This window comes from Barbus barbus (genome assembly GCF_936440315.1).
Source record: "Barbus barbus genome assembly, chromosome: 15".
In the NCBI taxonomy this organism is placed as follows: Eukaryota; Metazoa; Chordata; class Actinopteri; order Cypriniformes; family Cyprinidae; genus Barbus; species Barbus barbus.
This window is the reverse complement of record NC_136743.1, coordinates 24,143,389-24,169,174: the sequence shown is the minus strand read 5'-3', so window position 1 is coordinate 24,169,174 and position 25,786 is coordinate 24,143,389. Positions and strand designations below refer to the sequence as shown.

The window sequence follows — 25,786 nt, the reverse complement described above, 5'->3', positions numbered from 1 at the left end:
GAGTCTGGAGGAAGAGAGGAGAGGCACATAATCCACGTTGCTTGAGGTCCAGTGTAAATTTTCCACAGTCATTGATGGTTTGGGGTGCCATGTCATCTGCTGGTGTTGGTCCATTGTGTTTTCTGAGGTCTAAGGTCAACGCAGCCGTCTACCAGGAAGTTTTAGAGCACTTCATGCTTCCTGCTGCTGACCAACTTTATGGAGATGCAGATTTAATTTTCCAATAGGACTTGGAACCTGCACACACTGCCAAAGCTACCAGTACCTGGTTTAAGGACCATGGTATCCCTGTTCTTGATTGGCCAGCAAACTCGCCTGACCTTAATCCCATAGAAAACCTATGGGGTATTGTGAAGAGGAAGATGCAATACGCCAGACCCAACAATTCAGAAGAGCTGAAGGCCACTATCAGAGCAACATGGGCTCTCATAACACCTGAGCAGTGCCACAGACCGATCGACTCCATGCCACGCCGCATTGCTGCAGTAATCCAGGCCAAAGGAGCCCCAACTAAATATTGAGTGCTGTACATGCTCATACTTTTCATGTTCATACTTTTCAGTTGGCCAACATTTATAAAAATCATTTTTTTTGCATTGGTCTTAATTGATATTCTAATTTTCTGAGATACTGAATTTGGGACTTTCATTAGTTGTCAGTTATAATCATCAAAATGAAAGGAATAAACATTTGAAATATATCAGTCTGTGTGTAATAAATGAATCTAATATACAAGTTTCACTTTTTGAATGGTATTACTGAAATAAATCAACTTTTTCATGATATTCTAATTTTATGACCAGCACCTGTATATATATTGGGGGCCTTTTACTGTTTTATTCAATCTGGTGGGGGTAAAACAGAAATTAATAGCTCCAAATTAGCCATTCATTCAGATGAGTACCTTAATCACAGATCTCATCAAAGTGCTGCTAACTACAAGCACATGCACAGACAATGCTGCTCTTTAAAGACAGAATGATTTACATAGCAGCACTGTATATGATGATTTTGTGCAGGGATTTTCAAACTGGGTTCCAGGAACCCCCAGGGGGCTGCAATGGAGTGCTGGGTGGTCCACTAAAAAAATAAGATAAATTTCATGAAATTACTTAAATTTCATTTAAAATATTTATTTTCAGGTGTATACATCTAACAATACTCTTATATTATTATTTAAAGCAGAGTATTTCTTTTTTTCAAATGTGAAAATGTGCGTGTGTGGGGGGGGGGGGGGGGGGGGGGGGTGGATCCTCGAAACCAAATGATTAAAAAATCCTTTGTTTAGGGAACTGTAGTGTGTAGTTGACTGTAATGTTCATGAGCGCTCATTATCATTTATGCTCAAAAATGTGCTTTTGAATTTATTTTCATTCATTCCAAGTGATCCTCTGTGTCGTCATGTGGTATACGTCATGTAATTTTACAGTTGTGATGTATGAACTGAATTAAACGAAGTATTTCAGTATAGTAATTGGTTCACTATAAAACAGAATATGTATTTCATACTGTTATTATTACATATAGTCTTTATTTCTCCAGACATTCCAGGGTGATCTAAAAATAAAAAAAGATACTAACTACGAAATAAACTGTGACATATTGCTTTAATATATCACACAATGCTGCTCTTTATTTTAAAATCCATTCATGAACTGTTTTCTGATTGTGGTCTCTTATCAGGGGGGAAGAGGTGATCACAGAGGGTAAGCACCAGCGAATGTGCTCCATGAGCATGCCAGCCCCTGTGGAACACATGTCCCCTCACCAGCACCAGCCCCCCTGTAACCCAGGTTTCACTGTTCGCTCTCAGTCCCTGCACTCTGTGGAAGGAGAGGAAGAGGAGGGCAGTCCCACATCCCGTAAGCAACCCCCACCCAAACCTCGGCGGGACCCCAACACCAAGCTCAGCATCTCCTCTGAAGCTGTGGACCTCAGTCCCACCGGGTGTAAAGGCGATGACTCAGAGAAGTGTGACGGTATGATTCTGTGGTTGTTTAATCCAAGCTTCACCTTCACAATTCCTGTTACACAAAATGTTGAGATTTTTTCTGCAGGTATATACTAGTGGATGAAATTGGGTTGAATGGTTAAATTGAACAGTGGCTATTGTTTCATGTAAAAGCAAACACACATAACAATGTGGACAGTGCCATAATTTTAAATAGCCAAGTCATGTGAGGACTTATCTAGACTGAGCACAAACAAGACTATAGCATGTGATGACTTCCATGTTCAGGACAAAATTTGGGGCACATTTTTACACATGCCAAGGCATTTATGCAGTTGACCCTAAATTGATCTCCCACCATTTTTTTCCCATCATTTGGGAAGATATGGCATAGTGGTTGAAGCTGCTTGCTTATAATTTTTAATTATAATTTTGCAGGTTTTCATTCCTGCAAAAAGGCAGTGAGTGTCAACAGTGTTCTGGGGGCATCCCCATGCAGATCTCAACAAGCCCATCAGTTTATGTCTATGCAGTGATGGCCCTCTTTTATCTTTTATTTAGCTGTAGGCTATGAAAGTAAGTCAATTTATATTTCTCAGGTTCTGAAGTGTGCCGTGAGAGTTGCTTTATGACCAAATTTGAAGGGATCACAGTGTGCACGCAGATCTTCCTTAATACCACGGCAACCAGCCCACAGAAACAGAGACCTCCTGCTGCTCCACCAATCCAGACATCAGACATCAGCCTTAACCAATCATCAGCGAGGTGACAAGAAGACAGAGTGGGGGAACAACCAATAAGGAATGGGCTAACAGCCAGCTCAACAGCGCTATAGCCAATGAGCACAAAAGAGTGGGGAATGTCCCTAATTCAGAGAACAACCGCAAGTTGAACGGGAGGTTGAGGGGGTGTGGGGGGAGGGAGCAGTCATTGCAGAATTCATTCAGGAGGAGCGACTGACCTAGATTTAGTTCCCCTGGAGGAGAGAGGGCGAGGGTTAACAGATCCGCACGTAGGGTGGGGAAAGGCAGAGAGAGCAGGAGGAGGGGCATGTTCAGAGGTGTTGAAACAGATCTCAAGATCCTCTAGTCTACATTTTCACAGAATTAGCAAAAATATAATATTTTTTTTCAGGCATGCGCAAAGGGATTCCCTCACTGATACTCACTGAGAGAACATGAAAAATTACTTTAATCTGGCCGAAAAGCAGTTTTACTATTTTTATTCTCTTTACAAACCCACAAAGCATTTAAGAGAAAATTTTATTTTATAAGATAAAAGATTATCTTTTCAAGGCACAGAAATCAGGGCATTTTATCATTTTTATTCTCAGAGTGAAGTTGGATCATTGGAGTTAGTGTGTGTGTGTGTGTCAATTTTGACGCAGTGCCCAGATTGTGTTTCCCAATGTGTGTATTTCGGTAAACTGCAACTTTTTAATTGCGTTGTATAAAATATATTGGTGTGTACGTATATGGTGTTGGTGATAAAGATGGTGATAGAGCTGGAGCAGCAGGACCATATGGTATCTGAATAATTGAAAGTTAATAAATTGTGTACAGCGACCCAAACTCTCTGCTACTATGGTAGTATGCTAAATCATATATTTTTCTTCATACTTTTCTGCTTACTCAGGAACACAAGGCTGCAGTGAGGACTGCAGGAAAGTTCCCCCACCGAAGCCTAAGAGGAATCCCAACACGCAACTGAGCACTTCATTTGACGAGTCTTACATCCGCAGTCATGGTTCAAAAGGTTCTCCCACCATGCTCTTCTCAAGTGATGGCCAGACTCCTCCTGCTCAGCCACAGGGCCCACAGGATTCAAACTTAGATGAACCTGTCTACATTGAGATGTCTGGGAATGTGGTACGAGAACCGAAACTTTGTCCTGAGGAAGATGTTCCGGGCGAGGCTGTCTATGAAGAGATGAAGTACCCAGCACTTGACGAGTTTGACTTGCGATGGGATCTTTCTAGCAGTCGTGCCACACCCTGTACAACTGAGGTTGATATCTATGCCCCCCTAAGCCATTGTACCACCCCTCGGGGCACGCCAGTTTGTGAAATCCCTGCCCCATTCCCCAACCTGTTGACCCATAGGCCACCTTTACTGGTTTTTCCTCCAGTCCCTGCTCAGTGCTCACCCAACTCGGACGGGTCCCCACTCACCCCTCTCGATGCAGCAAACATGTTAGAAAATGGTTCTTATGGCAAGTCACCAACCTCATCTTCTCTAGAACCCTCTGGCTCTGCATCTATGCCACACCTAAGACGTGCCGAGAGGGAGCTAACAGCCACTCCTACAATAACAATATCTGGGCGATCGTCGGCACCGCCACTGCCCTGTGCACTCTACAAAAGTTCCTCCTCGTCACACGGTTATCAGCGCAGCCACTCAGCCTGCCCCTCACCTGTGAGTATGGGCCGCTGCCTGACGCCCCTCAGCCTCATGCGATCACCACCTTTAGATGGGCCATTTCCTACAGCAGGCCTTCCTCGCAGCACCTCTGTCACACCTCTTGGAAAGGGATCACCACCACCGGATGCAGGCTCAGGGGGGCGGCATCATGGCTCTATGCAGAACATCTCGGTTGCACGATCACGGACGCCCACTAGCCCTCTGGATGAGCTCACAAACCTCTTCACCACTGGCAGGAACATGCTGAAAAAGAATACCAGCGGCAGAAAGAGCAAGGAGCAGGGAGAAAGTGAGTGCCTACTGCCTATAATCATATTCAGTCACTAATTTAGTAATTGTTTGCCAGTTTTAAAAACTTTAAAAAGTGTAATAGCAACACAAATAGATACATTTGTATGGAGCCCCTAAAGGGACCATGGTGGTGGAAAAAACTGACAGTGACTGGAAAATTTTGGAGTGGGAGGAAAATTTATTTTCAGTTTTTTTGCATTCTCTCGCAAAACTTTTGCGTTCCCTCGCAAAGATATTTGCGTTCCCTCACAAAACTTTTGCATTCTCTCACAAAACCAGTTGAGTTCGGACAAACACTTCCTGTTTACTTTACAGATTGTAGCGGTTCATACAGCTCTAGATGTTCACAATGGAGCGGTTCATAGAGTTTTATTTTGAACTTGGACGAAATAGTCAGTGCATGCTTATCAAGGCACGGTTTTGGGACCTTCTAAAGGCTTAATGCACTGGAGGACTAAATTCAGTACACACCTTATTAATAAAGCATACAGACAAGCAGAATAGCCCAGAATATGAACGTAACCCGGTAAATTGCACGTTAAGCGTATCCCGCATAGAAAGAAAACGCTTAATTAATGGTCTAAGACAGTGGTATAAAAAGGCCGAATTCAGTATACAGTTTATTAATAAATTATACATGAAAGCGGGTAAGCCCAGAATATGAACAGAAGCGGTTTCCTCCCATAAAGAAAACACGGCTTAATGAAGACGGTGATAAAAAAGACCAAATATGCTATAGAATAGGGGTGGAACAATAAATGTATTCGTACCAAACCGTCACAGTAAGGACATCTCGGTTCAGTGCATGAGGCCTTACAACGAATACAGGCAATTCACCCTCAATCCAGAAGGGGGCGCCTGCAGTAATGCAACACTGTTTGATAACCGCCAGCAGAAGAACAGCGAATGTCATGCCTTGCACACGTGAAAACAAAGCCCACTAGACAGTGACCATGTGCTGATTCTGAACACATCTCTCACATAGACTGACAAAGGAGTATACTTTAGCGAAATGGGGCTTTGTGCTCGTGTATCCTACCTCTCTCATTCGGCACAAATACAAATATTTCATAATATTTCCATATTTGCGATGTAACGTATCTGAATGCTAACTATTATTTATTATGTAAATTATAGGCTTTGTACTTCAGTCGCGTTCCAACGGTGACACAGAGGCGGGCGCGCTGATGTTTGGTTCACTGTATTTTATTTTGATAAAGTAACAACTGCGAACTGCGCTGTCAAGTTAGCTGTGCTGGAACTGATGTGTGTGTGTGTGTGCGCGTGTGCTCCAGTTCTATCACTTCAGCTGTTTCCAAATACTAGCACAAAAATTTACTGAAACTACAGGCTACGTTACATGTCCCACTGTTTTTTCCCTTGTTTATCTGTAAACTAATCAAATACATTTCAAGAATTTATTCCTTGTATGTATAAATGTACTGAGGTATGAACCGAGGTACGTACCGAACCGTGATATCTGTGTACCATTCCACCCCTACTATAGAAATTATAAAAAATATATTTTGTGTACATGCAAGCAGATGAGTCGATATTAGGTGAATTGATAAGCGTTTTCTTCCCCATAGAAAACCACACTTAAAGTGGCTTAATATAAGAAGACCCAATAAGAAGCCCAAATTTGATATTTTATTAAAAACAGACTACAGGCAATCGACACAGTAATCTATTAATCCAGCTGTTCTAAAACTTTTTACAGTTGCGCATCCCCTAGGGCATTTAGCCTGACATTCTTCTGAGTACCCCCACTTAGACCGCAGTCACGTTTTCCATTAAGGGACAATATTTGCCCCTTAAATTGATTTACAGGTGAATTTTTACCATTATAGAGGCAAAGTTTTTCTAGCCTTATTAATTGTGTCATGTATTATGTCATATTCTAAACATTCCATTAATTATATTATTAATATAAAAAATAAAGCAATAAATGATGGCAAAACGAAGTGATACTTGTAAATTCAAAACTAAAATTGCCAGTAGGTGGCGGCAAGTCACTGTCTTAATGAGCAAGGCATTGCAGCATTCATTAATTCAGTCACAAAGCAAATGGTTGTATTTATGAATGAGCTTTCTATTTGCTTTTATACTGTAAACATTTTTCAGTGAGCTGTTTTTTTCCAATTTTTCAAGTTCTACATTTTCTCCTTAGCTCCACATCGCAGTAAGTTTTGGGAGTTCATTTTTAGTCCATCTCCTATCCTGAGAAGTCTGTCTTGCAGAGATTGACTAAAAATTATCTCCTAAAACTTATTGCCAGATTCTAGAAGATAAATTCTTAAAACAGTGGTACCAGAGGATGTGGTGCTGGTCCTTCAAGAGTCACTCTCAACTTGTCTGTCCACCATGAAGCCCATAAAAAAAATAATCATATATTTCACAACACTTCAGCATGTTATTCTTGTTAGTGAGGGCCATTTTTTAGGATTTTTTACCCATGCAAAGTCTTTGAGAACCTGACACCTTGTAATTCTTGAGACTCAAGGAAGGTTGCAGTCCTGGAAAATGGTGGCGCTGAAGACTAAATGGTTCCTGATGGTTTCACACCTAATTCTTCACATTAATTATTTTGCAGTTAGCATAAGTATTTTCTTCTCTACCTGTTTTTTCTGGCCCCACTGACCCAATGAGCATTTTGCTGTCCAGTGTTCATGTCTTAACTTTGCAATTTCTGTATTGTATTAGTTTTGAATATTTCTCATGGGGATTTAATCATTTCTAAGTTAAATCTCTTTTTTTGGCTCATTTCATCTGTAAAAGAAAACCTGCCTTTAATAATTCTGCACACCTGAATATAAGGAGTTTTTCACTTCCAGCTTCAAGGACAATTATATATAACTTATAAATGACTAAATCCAAAATTAATAGTAGTTATTTCGATTTTTGTGGTTTGGAATTGGTAAAATGTGCTTGGAAAAAAATATATAATAAGAATATATTAATTGCCTAATATTTCTGCATGCACTGTAAGATGCACTTTACACAGATTTAGCATGATCGCGCAATCGAAAGTGAACAGCAAGCGCTCATGTCAATATTATTTGTATAGTGCTTTTGACAATGCAAATTGTGTCAAAGCAGCTTTACATCGGCTTGATATAAAGCTGGGTGGATTTATATCAGCTTTACAGTATTTAGATGGGGAAATAGTTTGTCGAAATAGTGTCATTATCCTCTGACCAGACAAAATCAGCAGTTTAAATCTAAATTTAAATTTAAAGCAGAATCAGATTGTGCAAAGGCCTCATCTGGTTCCTGTGGTCTTGTCCCGATGGCCGTCTTGGAGACAGGGTCTTCACTGGGGATCAGTCTCTGGGGCTCATCTGTGTCCTGGCTGTAGAAGTCATCTGTAGGTGCTGATCCACCATCTGATCTGGATACAGACTGGATCCATGTGGCTGCAGTGACCATCTGATCTTGATGCAGTCTGGATCTGGGTGGCTACGGTGACCTCGAAATAAGAAAGAAACAGATTAATATTAGCGTAGATGCCATTCTTCTAACGATGTAACAAGTACATCGGGTGTTTTGGGAAGTGTTCCCGGTTCTGGTTGACCTAATTAATGCAGCCTAACAATCCTTTAACGGATTTGAATTATAGAAATGCGATAGTGTATTATGTGTACGCCAGGTTAACGAGATGGGTCTTTAATCTAGATTTAAACTAATGGAGTGTGTCTGCTTCCTGGACAGTGTTAAGTAGATTGTTCCAGAGTTTGGGCGCTAAATAGGAAAATGATCTCCCGCCCGCAGTTGATTTTGATATTCTAGGTATTATCAAATGGCCACAGTTTTGAGATTGCACTGGACGTGAAGGACTATAATGCAATAAGAGCTCACTCAGAAACTGAGGTGCCAAACCATTCAGGGCCTTATAGGTAGTTAGCAAGATCTTAAAATGTATACAATGTTTAATAGGGAGACAATGCAGTGTTGACAGAACCGGGCTAATGTGATCATACTTCCTGGTTCTAGTAAGAACTCTAGTTGCTGCATTTTGAACCAGCTGGAGTTTGTTTATTGAACATGAAGAGCAACCACCAAATAAAGCATTACAATAATCTAGCCTCGAGGTCATGAATGCATGAATTAATGTTTCTGCATTTGACATTGAGAGCATAGGTCGTAATTTAGATATATTTTTAAGATGGAAAAATGCAGTTTTACAAATGCTAGAAACATGTTTTTCAAAGGAAAGATTGCTATCAAAAAGTAGGCCTAGGTTCCTAGCTGATGAGAAAGAATTTACAGAGCAGCCGTCAAGTATTAGACAGTGATCTAAGTTATTAAATGCAAAGGTTTTTGGTCCAATAATTAACACCTCTGTTTGTTCAGAATTTAGCAGTAAGAAATTGCTAGTCATCCAGTTTTTGATATCAACTATACATTCCGTTAGTTTTGCAAATTAGTAAGTTTCATCAGGTCACAAAGAAATATAGAGCTTGGTATAATCAGCATAACAGTGAAAGCTAACACCATGGGCATACAAAAACTATTCAGGGCTCTAGTCTCTGGCTGCCAGCCCGCGAAGTTGAGCGAACGCAGATTTTAATTTAGCAGCTGATGATGTGCCGCACTGAATGATCTAATCACACCGGTGTGATCGTTTATTAAATATAAAAAATATTATTCGGCTATTTTTTTTTTTTTTTTGTCTTTTGGATGCTGCATTCAAAATCCACTTGTCTCAAAAATCTGAGGGGACACGGTTGAAATCGCGTTCTGGGAGTGGTGGTATTTTGGCTGGGCCCCCCTCTGGTCCAGTGCCCTGGGCAGGTGCCCAGTAGGCCCGTGCGTTAATCCGTCCCTGATTCCCTGTGATGGATGATTAAGGGAACTTTGCTTTTGTGTATCTCATATTTATATTCCTGTGGAACAGGAAGTAATGGCCGGAAAATGTTATGCTCCTAGTCACCCTGGTGTACTAAAAAATTGTAAATATGAATGGGAATATACTTCAGAGATATTTTACTCATAAGAATTTTGAGAATTGCCAATAATTGTGGCCAACATGCATTGGAGAAAAACATTTATTTCATACTGTTTCCTCCCACTTTCAATTATTTTACTTCAGTGAAAGGTTAGAATTTTGTGAATTTTTTTGAATGAATGATTGAAAAGATAAATTATTCAGATTTATTTTCACAGCCACCTTTGCTCATATTTACCAAGGAGATATAGATATATATATATATATATATATATATATATATATATATATGCAGTACTATAAAATGGACTCTTAAATTGTGATTCATTTGTATGTCAACTACCATTACTTAATATAAGTGAACTATTATTTTGTGCATTTTGAATGCAGAGGCACATTCAATGTTCATCTAAAACGAACTACAGATAAAGCACACATGAATAGTTGATTGCTTTATCATGCTGAACAGAAGGGGGGATTTTCCTGCAGAGTCTCCCTCAGAGGAGCTAAAGACCAATCAGGATGCAGGTCATGGTAGCCCCATTGTGAACGTGTGAAGCTTTCTGCACTCAGTGGATTGAAAAAGCCTGTGAGCAGTGCTACCCACACAGGCATGTTCTGTTCTACACACACACACACACACGTTTGTTTCTGTGAGTTGTGATGACTTTCCATAGACTTCTGTTACTTTTATACTTACCAAACGATTGCTTCAGTCTGTCCCTGTCTGTTGTGCTGCTGAGAGGTTTGTGTTTGTAGCTCCGCTTTTTTATTGAATCTTTACCTTACTTTCACTCTCTGTTGTTTAAAGTGATAATATATAAGTTAATTCCCACCATATTTCTGGTATTATCAAACTAATCTAACTAAATTGATCGTTTGCCTTTTAAAACCGCGAGTGCAGCGCATCAGCTGGTTAGCTTGTTACTTGCGGTTCCATTTGCGTTTCTATTCACGCCTATTATTGTTTTCTTTTTTCTCGCTCCGTTTTAATTTCTCTCTCGCTCCGTTTTTCACGAGTTCATCAAACAACAGTGGTAAGTGGTAAGTTAAGTTGGTATCATTCATCAGTCACGGTGAGTAATGGCTTCTTCTCCTGCTATTGTTGTTTGCACTTCATGTCACATGTATAGTTTATCTCTCTCTGTCGGCGATGAGGGATTCACATGTGATAAATGCATGGAAATAGTTAGGCTGATAGAGAAGGTTTCAGAATTAGAGACACGCCTCCAAACTTTAGATGAGGATAGTAAGAATGTGAGGGCTGTAGATACTGCTTTGGAATGCGACTAGCTCAGGGAGTCCTGTTCATTGTTCGGTTCCGGTTGAGCCTGTGCAGCAGGGCAGCTGGGTGACTGTGAGGCGGCCTAGTCGCGGGTCAAAACACCGCTCTTCCGTTCCAATCAGAACATCAAACAGATTCTCCCCACTCAGTGATGCACCCACCGAGAAACCTGATGAAATTGCTCTGGTTATTAGCGATTCTATTGTACGGAACGTGAAAATAGAGACACCAGCCACCATAGTCCATTGTTGTCCCGGGAGCCTGACATCTTGGCAAATTTAAAAGTGCTTACCGTGGTGATGAGATTCATAGCAGACTGTCGTCACTCAATGGCTGGATGTCTAAATGGTGCCCGCAGAATAGCATAGACTTTATAGACAATTGGATGAGTTTTTTGGGCAGACCTGACCTGTTGAGAAGAGATGATGTTCATCCCTCCTGGGGTGGTGCCACTCTTCTCTCTAGAAATATGGCACATAGTCTTAGAGTTCATACTTGACTAACTGGGGCCCAGGTCAGGAAGCAGACAGACTGGCTAAACCGACCGTCTGCTAGCCGCCTTACTTCACAGAAGTCAGTTAATTCTCAGCATATAGAGACTCCTTCACCCAGATATCACCCTATAGAGACTGTGTCTGTTCCCCGAGCTAGAAAATACAGAAAATGTCCAAACCAAATTAAGAGTAACAATTTAATTGATGTTCAACAAATAAAAAAATGTTTACAATACAGAGAAACAATTGATCAAGCTTGGCTTACTGAATATCAGGTCGCTTTCTACAAAAGTACTTTTTGTAAATGATTTGATCAATCATAATAATCTAGATTTGCTCTGTTTGACAGAAACATGGCTAAAACCAGATGAATACATTCCTTTAAATGAGTCCACCCCCCCAAGATTACTGCTATAAAAATGAGCCACGTCAGAAAGGTAAAGGGGGAGGTGTTGTTACAATTTATAGCAATATTCTGAGTATTTCTCGGAAGGCAGGCTTTAAGTATAACTCGTTTGAAGATATGGTGCTTCATATAACATTATCTAGAGAAACACGTGGTAGTGATAAATCCCCTGTGATGTTTGTACTATACAGGCCACCAGGGCACCACACAGACTTTATTAAAGAATTTGCTGATTTTCTATCGGAGTTAGTACTGGCTGCAGATAAAGTCTTAATTGTTGGTGATTTTAATATCCATGTCGATAATGAAAAAGATGCATTAGGATCATTCTTTGGGTGTTTTCACATCTGTAGTTTGGTTCATTTGGTCTGGACCAAAGGCCAAAAATGATACATTGTAGCTATTTTTAGCCGTTTTGGTTCCTTTTCACACCACACTGTTTGCTCTGGTCCGAACCAGCTGAAACGAACCAAAATGCAGTCACGTGACAACATCCGCTTCACTTGTTGGCTAGATGTGTCTTTGAACGCATTACCTAAACTGCTTTTCGATTGGTCAGAAAGAGCGTGCGGGAAAATTCTAACGGTGCTCCCGGAAGTAAACAAAGACAGGAGTAAAATGCAGCAGACAGCACACTGCTATTTTGAGGCTCCGCACCTCTTCACAACCCCAAGTTTGTCCGCGACCTGCCATGCTAAACTGCAAACTGTCAACAAACACTTCCTCATCCTATAATGCACAACGCAGCTGACTACGGCAGCTGGTTTAGTCCAAAAATGCGCAGTTCTTTTTGCGGTTGGGTCTGTTTAAGGTCGGATCGCGTTCTCACCACAAACGAACCGCTCCAGGGTTCGTTTGAAAGCGTACCGAGACCACCTCTTCAAGGAGGTCTCGGTACGCTTGTTTGGTCCGCTTTTGGTGCGAACCCGAGTGCGATTGCTGCTTTCTCACCTGCCCAAACGAACCGCACCAAGAGGGAAAACGAACTCTAGTGCGATTCAACCGAACTAAATGAGGCAGGTGAGAAAGCACCCATAGACATTCTGAACTATATTGGGGTTAGACAACACATTTCCGGACCTATTCATTGTCGAAATCATACTCTAGATTTTTATACTGTCACATGGAATTGATGTTAGTGGTGCTGAAATTCTGCAGCAAAGCGATGCTATCTCAGATCATTATCTAGTCTTGTGTAAACTCCATATAGCTAAAACTGTAAATTCTACACCTTGTTACATGTATGGTAGAACCATCACCTCTACCACAAAAGACTGCTTTGTAAGTAATCTTCCTGATTTATCTCAATTCCTCAGCATATCCAACAGCGCAGAAAAACTTGATGATGTAACAGAAACTATGGACTCTCTATTTTCTAGCACTTTAGATACAGTTGCTCCTTTTACGCTTAAGGAAGATCAAAGAAAAGAGTCCGACTCTGTGGTATAATGAGCACACTCGCACCTTAAAGAGAGCAGCCCGGAAAATGGAGCGCAGATGGAGGAAAACAAAACTAGAGGTATTTCTTATAGCCTGGCAGGAAAATACCCTATCCTACTGAAAAGCATTAAAAACTGCTAGATCTGATTACTTTTCGTCTCTTCTAGAAGAAAACAAACATAACCCCCGGTATTTATTCAATACAGTCACTAAATTAACGAAAAATAAAGCATCAACAGGTGTTGGCATTTCCCAAAAGCACAGCATTAATGACTTTATGAACTGCTTTACTTACAAGATCGATTATATCAGAGATAAAATTGTAACCATGCAGCCGTCAGCTACAATATCGCATCAGATAGTGCACTATAGATCCCCTGAGGAACAATTTCACTCATTCTCCACTAAAGGAGAGGAAGAATTATAGAAATTTGTTAAATCATCTAAACCAACAACATGTATGTTAGACCCTATTCCATCTAAACTACTAAAAGAGCTGCTTCCAGAAGTCATAGATCTTTTTTGGCTATTATTAATTAATCACTGTCATTAGGATATGTCCCCAAAACCTTCAAATTGGTTGTTATTAAGCCTCTCATTAAAAAAACCACAACTTGACCCCAAAGATTTAGTTAATTACAGACCGATCTCAAATCTCCCTTTTATGTCAAAGATACTAGAAAAGTTAGTATCCTCACAATTATACTCCTTCTTAGAGAAAAATAGTTTTTGTGAGGAATTCCAGTCAGGATATAGACCGTATCATAGTACTGAGACTGCTCTCATTAGAGTTACAAATGACCTGCTTCTATCATCTGATTGTCGACCACAACATTCTTTTAAATAGACTAGAACACTTTGTTGGTATTAGTGGAAGTGCATTAGCATGGTTCAGCATGGTCGGCGGAGGCCGAACACCTGGATGAGCCCCGGGGACATATCCCCAGTCACCGTAGCCAGCCGATCCAGTCCGTATCCAGCCCAGATGGTCACTGTAGTCACCAGATCCAGTACGTATCCAGATCAGATGGTGGATCAGCACCCAGAGACGACCTCTACAGCCCTGAACATCAGCGGAGACCGAGATGAGCACCAGAGACAGAACCCCAGTGAGGACCCCGCCACTTAGACAGCCATCTGGAAAGACCACTGGAACCAGTTGAGCCCTTACAATCGGACTTTGCTGCAGTTGGAATTAAACTGCTGGTTCGTTTGGCCAGAGAAGAACTGGCCCCCCGACTGAGCCTGGTTTCTCCCAAGGTTTTTTTTTCTCCTTTCTGTCACCGATGGAGTTTTGGTTCCTTGCCGCTGTCGCCTCTGGCTTGCTTAGTTGGGGACACTTCATTTCCAGCGATATCGTCGACCTGATTGCAAAGACACTATTTAAACTGAACTGAGTTGGATGATGACATCACTGAATTCAATAATGAAATGTCTTTAACTGAAAATCTTTTTTTTAATCTTTTCATTTTACATTATTGACACACTATTTTCCTTTTTTGATATTGTGCAGTTGCTTTGACACATTGTTAAAAGCGTTATATAAATAAAGGCTATTTTCTATCCCCTAACCCTAAACCTACCGCTTACAGAAAACCTGTTTTTGCATTGTTACACTTTCAGATAAATATAATTTACTATTTTTAATATGTATTTCTCCCTCGTGGGGATTGCAGGCCAGTCCCCACAATGTCAAAAAATTCAGGTTTTACTATCCTTGTGGGGACATTTTATACCTACAATGTAGCATAAACAAGTACACACACACACACACACACACACACACACACACAAATGCTAAAAGTATACTTACTGTTAAATTGTGAATTTTGGTACACATCTAACCTCATGAATTGATTGATTGAATGAATAATCCAATCATGTGCTATTAGTGCATTTATAGTAGCCTAGGCACAGTAACCTAAAGGTGTCAATTAAGGGAAAAAGTGAAAAGTGGTTATTTTTTTTTTTTTATTTCTTCCGGTTCAAAAGTAAAGTTGAACCAACTTCACGAAGAGTGACGTACATGCGTTAATTTGCAGTGACGATTAGCTGCCTTGGCTGGAGAGTACGCATCTATGTCATCAGTTTTCCGGGCTTTTCTCAGTATTACTCATGAGAATGAACTCTTATGATCCAATCACTGCGCTGTATTATGCACAAGGTTGTATTACATCAGAAAATTCAAATCTTATAAAAGAGCTTCCGTGCTGTCATCGATGTAAACTTGACCGTAACAATAGTTCATTTGTAACAACACATGGAGCGTGCATGAGAGAGCGGTTTCTGCTCTTAACGCCGCGATGAGTTTAACAACACTCGCTGCACTGATCATAGTTCAAATCCAGACCGGAGGAAGTGTGTTTCAAGCTTATGTGAACATATTTCATATTCTCTCGTGCTCTGAACATGAACCAGCACACACACATATAATGTCTTCTTCAAATGAAATACATTTAAGTAAGGGCGCTGATACAGATAATAAGATAACCTACGATAATTTTCTGACACTGTCAGAAATTCAGCATGACCCATTAAATGTTACGACCTTTGATGGAAATTTTTGTCTAGGAATTAAATAAAAAGAGTAACATTGAGATGACCAAAAGAAGAGGCTTAAGTATGTGGCAAGAGATACACGGGACAATAAAATTAGCACCAAAAAAGATTTATTGCTCCCACAACCATTTACAAACATTTAAGAAAACCAAGAATAATAACCAATAGTAAATTATGTAACCAAAACAAACAGGAGAGGGAACTGAAAGTGGCGCTAGAAAATCAAAGCAATAAATATAACAAAAAGAACCCCACTGTCTCCTCCCCGTCCTCTAAACAAGAAAACAAAAATATGAAAAGAAAAATCTTCAGCGCACAATGCGCCCTAAACCTACTCTAACTAAAGAAACACAAAAATACATTGGTAGCGCACTTCACTATGCTAGTGTATCTAATACATAAAAAAATCCTACGTGCAAGGTGTGTATGTCACGTGACTTACTATGCTGTTCCACATCTCCGTTGTCTGAAAGACAGTAGTTAGTTTAGGTGGAGCTCCAGCGGGCTAAAAGTGTCAAAGACACTCGTTCAACACAAATGTCACCAATGACAAACTTTACACAGATCATCTTAACAACTCTCACGGAAGTCTCGTAAGCATTTAAAGTAGTAGCAGAAAACAGACAAAACAACACAACCAGTGACACGCCAAGTCAGAAGCCTGTTTTCTTCCAGTCGCCGCTTCCGTTTTAAAGGCATCAGAACAGAGCGCAATTGATCACAGTGTGTTTGCTGCTACGACCCACGTTTACTGACCAGCCAATAAAAATGCAACATGAAATCTATGTGACATGGCGCAAAAACATAAAATTACTTACCTTAAGCTCTTATCCCGTTCTCTTTCTCTGCTTTCACTTTTCTTCAGCACACATAAAACCTCCAACTAGCCATTTTCATACTTTGTGTTTCTGGCTTCCGGATTCGAGCTTGCAGGGTAAAGTTTTTCAGGTGACAACTGTGGCCATACTTAACAAGAATGAGTTCGAGAATCTTAGTCTTTTTTATACAAATTAGAGATTATGAAAATGCTTGAACTACCGGCACTTTACTCTACAAAGTGCAAACATTTCACAATTAACTTTTTTTGCGTCAGCTCGGCTCATCAAATACAAGGTTGTTTAATTCTAAATGGTGGCAGTTATACTTCAGTTAGTTTTGCCGTTCTGTCCGATTGGAGTTGGCTGTGCATTATGACTCTCCACGTGAATTTTTTTCGCTATAATTATTATTAATTATATTTATTACTCCTTTGCATTATTGACATGATGGTTTGAATTTTTTTCGCTATTATTATTATTAATTATATTTATTACTCCTTTGCATTATTGACATGATGGTTTAAATGTATGTTGTATAATGTGCACTGGGAAATAAATATTAAATAAGAGATGACTTGGATTCATGACTTTATTCTATTGAATCAGATTACGTTGTTGTGTTGAGTTTAATATGCTTCAACCGGACCAATGTATTCTTGGAAAAAATGTGCATCTGAACATAAATGTTGTCATTTTTAAGTAATTTATCATGTGGTGATTTGAGGGAAATGACTGAGTAAATTGAGATAATATGCTCAAATGTACCGGAGATCAAAAACTATAAAAAGGGGTGTCGGAGATGGAGAATAGAAACCATCCGGCGCTATGTTGTGCGTATTATCTCACGAGTCAGCAGTCTGAGTGGCCATATAAGTTACAAACAAGTAAAATTTTATTTATTTGTAGATTATATAACAAGAACTTAGAAAACAAACACAACAGAAAAGTTAAGAAGCATTATTTGAGAAAAGGGCATACTAATACAATAGGTGCAGACCTGTAACAGAAACAAATTGACCCTGCACTGACGTAATTTCCCATTTTTGTGAAAAAGGTTAACTGCCAAATTATGACTCATCATGCTTTTTGTTTACCACTAGCACATGCTGATGACGTTTTATTCTTTATTGTAACATGCGTCGTAGTGTACAACTCAATAGTCATCATCGGATACATGCATGTCATACACAAGTTTATTAGATCCATGTCGCACAGTGAGATTTGCAGTGATCTTATAAGATTGCTAAAATCATACAGTCTGTAGAAAGCTTAATGTAGAGATTGGGTTTGGCACAGTTTCTGGTTGTACTGAGGTAAGAGTATCATTTATTCTTGTTGATGGATGGAAAACAGTGTGTGACCTATTTATAAACCCACTCATCGATTGTGTTGTAAGCAAAGGACAGGCACACTGCACATTTTAACAATGCTGGCTGGCAGTACACAAAAGGTCTTTGTTGAACCTTCATTGACTGTGGATAATCAGGAAGGCATATTTAAGACTGTCATAGCACAATTTGAATTACAAAACTACAGCAGCCATATTAATGTGTGCATACATAACAAAATAGTTTTTAGTCATTAAAGGAACAGTTCAACGTAAATGTAAAATCAACTCTGGACCCCACTGACTTTCATTGCATGGACACAAAACACTGAGCTAGTTTTGAAAAATGATGTTTAATTAACAAAGTTCGGGAGGAGCACGTCAGATACTTAGCCTAATTAGACACAAGTGGCACGTAATCAAGTTCATCAGTACATGGATATAAATACAGCCGTCATACCTCCATTCATTTGACGATTACTCAGCATCCCTCCACCACCCCTTCTCCTCCATTTTCCATTCAGTTCTCACCACATGGGGGGTACTCTGGGTTCGGGCAGTTCCCGAGCACAGAGCCCTTCCCCAGGACAGCACGCCAATAACGTATTACCATACTCGCCAAATACGCATTACGTTTATCGTGCTAAATATATGTAAGTGTGAACTCGTGAATATCTTATTTTTTGTTCCTCAGGATGAAAGAAAAAAGTGCATGCATGTGCTATTATCCAATCCTCACTCCCCCTTTGGCCTGCACTCACATTGCACTAAACAAACCGAGCTGGAGCACGCTTACGTCATGTACATGATAACAGAGAAAGCCACTTCCGCTAACATTCTGCCTAATAAATTTATCATTTATGCCATGAAGCGATTTTTATTTGTATGTATCCGAGAATTATTATGGAGGCAGCTGACATTAATGAAAGAATTTGCAGATTTACTCGCAAACTACAATTCCTGTTCATCAATAATGTGAGACCCAGACCCATTGTAAACCTAAATATACTTGATTTAATTAAGTTAATTGAAAAGTGTAGCATAGTAGTAGTTATTGAATACGTTTGCGGTCATAACGATGACAGTAGCGCACACAAAATAGTAGCTGTTCTGTGCCCAGCATACTGCGCCCCAGTCCAACTGAACCATGCTCTAGCCCACCTCTTCCAAGCGAGCCAGGGATGGCTAAACGGAGCGATCACACTAGTCAAACGAACTGGGCTTTGGTTGTCAAATGTGCTCAGGCACAGTTCAAAACGTGTGAGCACACCCTGAGAAAATGATGCTGGTCTGTCTGGTCTCTCTAATTTTGTTACATAAAAAAGTTCTGGTTCTAACAGACCAGTTTAAGTTCATTGTTAATGTAACCTTTTTAATTGTATTGTAATTTTTTTTAAACAATGCACCTTATTAATGTAATACATATTGTGCAGCTCATCTGCTAAATTTTCTGGGTTTTGCAACTCATCTGCAGTTCCTATCACAACTGCCTAATGCACTGATACCACTGACAGTCCGAAGAACAAAACTAATTAATGAATCCTTGAGTATCATGGGGACACCTAGTGATTAGCTGCCTTGGCTGGAGAGTACGCATCTATGTCATCAGTTTTCCGGGCTTTTCTCAGTATTACTCATGAGAATGAACTCTTATGATCCAATCACTGCGCTGTATTATGCACAAGGTTGTATTACATCAGAAAATTCAAATCTTATAAAAGAGCTTCCGTGCTGTCATCGATGTAAACTTGACCGTAACAATAGTTCATTTGTAACAACACATGGAGCGTGCATGAGAGAGCGGTTTCTGCTCTTAACGCCGCGATGAGTTTAACAACACTCGCTGCACTGATCATAGTTCAAATCCAGACCGGAGGAAGTGTGTTTCAAGCTTATGTGAACATATTTCATATTCTCTCGTGCTCTGAACATGAACCAGCACACACACATATAATGTCTTCTTCAAATGAAATACATTTAAGTAAGGGCGCTGATACAGATAATAAGATAACCTACGATAATTTTCTGACACTGTCAGAAATTCAGCATGACCCATTAAATGTTACGACCTTTGATGGAAATTTTTGTCTAGGAATTAAATAAAAAGAGTAACATTGAGATGACCAAAAGAAGAGGCTTAAGTATGTGGCAAGAGATACACGGGACAATAAAATTAGCACCAAAAAAGATTTATTGCTCCCACAACCATTTACAAACATTTAAGAAAACCAAGAATAATAACCAATAGTAAATTATGTAACCAAAACAAACAGGAGAGGGAACTGAAAGTGGCGCTAGAAAATCAAAGCAATAAATATAACAAAAAGAACCCCACTGTCTCCTCCCCGTCCTCTAAACAAGAAAACAAAAATATGAAAAGAAAAATCTTCAGCGCACAATGCGCCCTAAACCTACTCTAACTAAAGAAACACAAAAATACATTGGTAGCGCACTTCACTATGCTAGTGTATCTAATACATAAAAAAATCCTACGTGCAAGGTGTGTATGTCACGTGACTTACTATGCTGTTCCACATCTCCGTTGTCTGAAAGACAGTAGTTAGTTTAGGTGGAGCTCCAGCGGGCTAAAAGTGTCAAAGACACTCGTTCAACACAAATGTCACCAATGACAAACTTTACACAGATCATCTTAACAACTCTCACGGAAGTCTCGTAAGCATTTAAAGTAGTAGCAGAAAACAGACAAAACAACACAACCAGTGACACGCCAAGTCAGAAGCCTGTTTTCTTCCAGTCGCCGCTTCCGTTTTAAAGGCATCAGAACAGAGCGCAATTGATCACAGTGTGTTTGCTGCTACGACCCACGTTTACTGACCAGCCAATAAAAATGCAACATGAAATCTATGTGACATGGCGCAAAAACATAAAATTACTTACCTTAAGCTCTTATCCCGTTCTCTTTCTCTGCTTTCACTTTTCTTCAGCACACATAAAACCTCCAACTAGCCATTTTCATACTTTGTGTTTCTGGCTTCCGGATTCGAGCTTGCAGGGTAAAGTTTTTCAGGTGACAACTGTGGCCATACTTAACAAGAATGAGTTCGAGAATCTTAGTCTTTTTTATACAAATTAGAGATTATGAAAATGCTTGAACTACCGGCACTTTACTCTACAAAGTGCAAACATTTCACAATTAACTTTTTTTGCGTCAGCTCGGCTCATCAAATACAAGGTTGTTTAATTCTAAATGGTGGCAGTTATACTTCAGTTAGTTTTGCCGTTCTGTCCGATTGGAGTTGGCTGTGCATTATGACTCTCCACGTGAATTTTTTTCGCTATAATTATTATTAATTATATTTATTACTCCTTTGCATTATTGACATGATGGTTTGAATTTTTTTCGCTATTATTATTATTAATTATATTTATTACTCCTTTGCATTATTGACATGATGGTTTAAATGTATGTTGTATAATGTGCACTGGGAAATAAATATTAAATAAGAGATGACTTGGATTCATGACTTTATTCTATTGAATCAGATTACGTTGTTGTGTTGAGTTTAATATGCTTCAACCGGACCAATGTATTCTTGGAAAAAATGTGCATCTGAACATAAATGTTGTCATTTTTAAGTAATTTATCATGTGGTGATTTGAGGGAAATGACTGAGTAAATTGAGATAATATGCTCAAATGTACCGGAGATCAAAAACTATAAAAAGGGGTGTCGGAGATGGAGAATAGAAACCATCCGGCGCTATGTTGTGCGTATTATCTCACGAGTCAGCAGTCTGAGTGGCCATATAAGTTACAAACAAGTAAAATTTTATTTATTTGTAGATTATATAACAAGAACTTAGAAAACAAACACAACAGAAAAGTTAAGAAGCATTATTTGAGAAAAGGGCATACTAATACAATAGGTGCAGACCTGTAACAGAAACAAATTGACCCTGCACTGACGTAATTTCCCATTTTTGTGAAAAAGGTTAACTGCCAAATTATGACTCATCATGCTTTTTGTTTACCACTAGCACATGCTGATGACGTTTTATTCTTTATTGTAACATGCGTCGTAGTGTACAACTCAATAGTCATCATCGGATACATGCATGTCATACACAAGTTTATTAGATCCATGTCGCACAGTGAGATTTGCAGTGATCTTATAAGATTGCTAAAATCATACAGTCTGTAGAAAGCTTAATGTAGAGATTGGGTTTGGCACAGTTTCTGGTTGTACTGAGGTAAGAGTATCATTTATTCTTGTTGATGGATGGAAAACAGTGTGTGACCTATTTATAAACCCACTCATCGATTGTGTTGTAAGCAAAGGACAGGCACACTGCACATTTTAACAATGCTGGCTGGCAGTACACAAAAGGTCTTTGTTGAACCTTCATTGACTGTGGATAATCAGGAAGGCATATTTAAGACTGTCATAGCACAATTTGAATTACAAAACTACAGCAGCCATATTAATGTGTGCATACATAACAAAATAGTTTTTAGTCATTAAAGGAACAGTTCAACGTAAATGTAAAATCAACTCTGGACCCCACTGACTTTCATTGCATGGACACAAAACACTGAGCTAGTTTTGAAAATATCTTATTTTTTGTTCCTCAGGATGAAAGAAAAAAGTGCATGCATGTGCTATTATCCAATCCTCACTCCCCCTTTGGCCTGCACTCACATTGCACTAAACAAACCGAGCTGGAGCACGCTTACGTCATGTACATGATAACAGAGAAAGCCACTTCCGCTAACATTCTGCCTAATAAATTTATCATTTATGCCATGAAGCGATTTTTATTTGTATGTATCCGAGAATTATTATGGAGGCAGCTGACATTAATGAAAGAATTTGCAGATTTACTCGCAAACTACAATTCCTGTTCATCAATAATGTGAGACCCAGACCCATTGTAAACCTAAATATACTTGATTTAATTAAGTTAATTGAAAAGTGTAGCATAGTAGTAGTTATTGAATACGTTTGCGGTCATAACGATGACAGTAGCGCACACAAAATAGTAGCTGTTCTGTGCCCAGCATACTGCGCCCCAGTCCAACTGAACCATGCTCTAGCCCACCTCTTCCAAGCGAGCCAGGGATGGCTAAACGGAGCGATCACACTAGTCAAACGAACTGGGCTTTGGTTGTCAAATGTGCTCAGGCACAGTTCAAAACGTGTGAGCACACCCTGAGAAAATGATGCTGGTCTGTCTGGTCTCTCTAATTTTGTTACATAAAAAAGTTCTGGTTCTAACAGACCAGTTTAAGTTCATTGTTAATGTAACCTTTTTAATTGTATTGTAATTTTTTTTAAACAATGCACCTTATTAATGTAATACATATTGTGCAGCTCATCTGCTAAATTTTCTGGGTTTTGCAACTCATCTGCAGTTCCTATCACAACTGCCTAATGCACTGATACCACTGACAGTCCGAAGAACAAAACTAATTAATGAATCCTTGAGTATCATGGGGACACCTAGTGACCTAATTCCAGTACTGCAGTAATAAAAATTTTAGAATGCATCAGTGTGAATAGCCATCTATAGTTGTTCAACATGAGATTAAGTCACTGAAATATCTGTAATGTCTCCCTCTTCTAGTTGAAACCAAAGGAAAAGCTCACAGTTCTGAGTCCAAATGGGAGCACAAAGAGAGGAGTCATCACAGCAAAGAATCCAAGCGGGATAAAGACCGCAGCAGCAATGGAAAGGCCTTGCATTGGCGTGACAGCAAAGACAGAGAACTAAATGGCACCGAAGCCTTATCTCGACATGACAACAAGGACTGTGGATATAGTAAGGTTGAGCCATTAGCCAGAAGAGACAGCAAAGACAGGGGATATAACTGCCCAGAGCTGCCTCCCCGACAAGAGAGCAAAGATCGAGGCAGTAGTACTGATGCACTGTCTCGACAAGATAACAAAGACAGGGCCTGCAATAGTGCAGAACCTGTTGCCAGACATGACAGTAAAGACCAATGTTGTATTGGTCCAGAACACTTGCCCAGACAAGACAGTAAAGATCTGCTAAGAAATGGTCTAGACAGCAGACGTGACAGCCGAGAGAATGTTTGCTATGGGATAGACCTTCTTCCCAGACATGAAAATAAAGATCTGGGTAGATCAGGCTTGGAACGTCAATGGGATAAAGATGGTGGCAAGCATGTCATAGAATCTGGTCAGGAGAAAAGTAACCACAGTACAGAGAGCAGGAGGGGGAGCAAGGAAAGGATCATGAATGGCAATGATGTCATGATCAGATGGGACTGCAAAGAAAGGGAAGTAAACACAAATGGGACTTTACCCTGGTATGATGAAAAAGATAGAAGTAATCATAGCACAGAATCATCCAAAGCACAGGACAAGGATACAAGGCCTGGATCTTCAGCCATGGCATCATCCACTTGGTCTGGACGATCCTCCATGTGTCCAAATATAATGTTAGGGAACTCAAACTCTGGTAAGAAAATAATTAGTTTTACATCCCAGATAAAAAGATGATCACAACTTGATAATAACATGTTTTGAATGCTGGCCCTGAGAAAGGATGCTAATTTGACAAAGTTGCTGAGCAATTTCTCTACCAACTAGGTCTTCAAGTTTTGTCTTCAGATTTTCATTGTCTTCATGCCAGTCAAGGGTGGTCTTTTCAGGTGGAAAGGTAGTGTCATAACTGATGTTCCATGTTCATCTGTAGAAACATTCCTTGCAGATTTGAAGATGGTTCCAAAGGCAGGACGGTCTTCTTCCACAACAGTATCACCATCTCCAAAATGCACACCTCAGAGACAACCAGCTGATGTCCTACAGGTAATGTCTTCATTACTGAACTTATTTGTGCAGCTGTAAAAATTACAAAGAGTTGACAACGTATGTTCTCTCTTTGTCCAATAGATGCCCCCTATGCCATGGTTGTATAGTGACAGTACCATGCTGGAGATGATCGAGAGGAAACAACGCCTCTGTCGGGAGATACGGTCTCGACAACGTCTTCCTGACCGTAGTCCATGCAAGAAAGTAAGCCTGCCTACCATGCCCAGCTGGAAAAAAACTAACGGGGCAAAGAAGCACAGCCCACCCCCCTACCCCACTCAGACTACAGTCTTCTGGGACACAGCCATTTGACTTTGTGGTCTTTTAAGCATATTTGGACCATGCTCTGTCCTTTAAAATCAGGCAAGGTTGAACCCACCAGAGGATGAGTGGGGTTGCCATAGCAATATTTCAGAGGATGCAGTTTATGAAGTTTTCGTATTATTGTTGATATCTAATATTTTTATATGCAATGTGATTCCTTAATGACTTAGCATTAGTAGATATTTTCTAAATTAAATACATTATCTTTGCAAAGATTGTGTAGAGTTTTTCTACCATTCTTGTCTTTTCTTTTCTTGTTTGTTTGTCTTTTTCTTTCTTTCTTTCTTTCTTTCTTTCTTTCTTTCTTTCTTTCTTTCTTTCTTTCTTTCTTTCTTTCTTTTTTAACTTCGCAATACACAATCAAAACCTTTTCATGAAGCTTTGACTCGCCTTTCTATTTGAAGACCTCTGAATATGAAGTTTGTGTGGTATTTTACTACACTGAATGAAGTCCTTTTTAACACTGGACATTATGATAATTGGATTAGGGCTAGCTTTCTTCTCGCTGCCTTTCCACACATTAGAACATGTATTTGAATATCTAATATTAAGAAATAAACAGATAAAGTATTTCTCAAAAATCCTTCAAAAGGGATATATTGTTTTCAACTACATTCTCGTTTGCTCTGCCTTTAGTTTCTCTGGTCATTTTAAGTGAGTGGTAGTTTTCAGAGAGTATGCCTCTGATTTAAGGTCAGTTTGTTGCACATAGAAAAAGGGTAACAGT

The 25,786-nt window shown here is 39.6% G+C and overlaps 1 protein-coding gene across 1 annotated transcript; it reads left to right on the top strand.

The window, feature by feature from the left end:
• Positions 1 to 1,401: 1,401 nt before the first annotated feature.
• Positions 1,402 to 25,047, top strand: LOC306881588 (neuronal tyrosine-phosphorylated phosphoinositide-3-kinase adapter 2-like; the record flags this gene model as incomplete). The annotated part of the gene is made up of 6 exons (XM_079435766.1): positions 1,402 to 1,406; positions 1,684 to 1,979; positions 3,587 to 4,660; positions 23,525 to 24,382; positions 24,620 to 24,732; positions 24,817 to 25,047. 6 exons carry the CDS (start codon positions 1,402 to 1,404, stop codon positions 25,045 to 25,047), a joined length of 2,577 nt encoding a protein of 858 aa, XP_079291892.1.
• Positions 25,048 to 25,786: the final 739 nt, after the last annotated feature.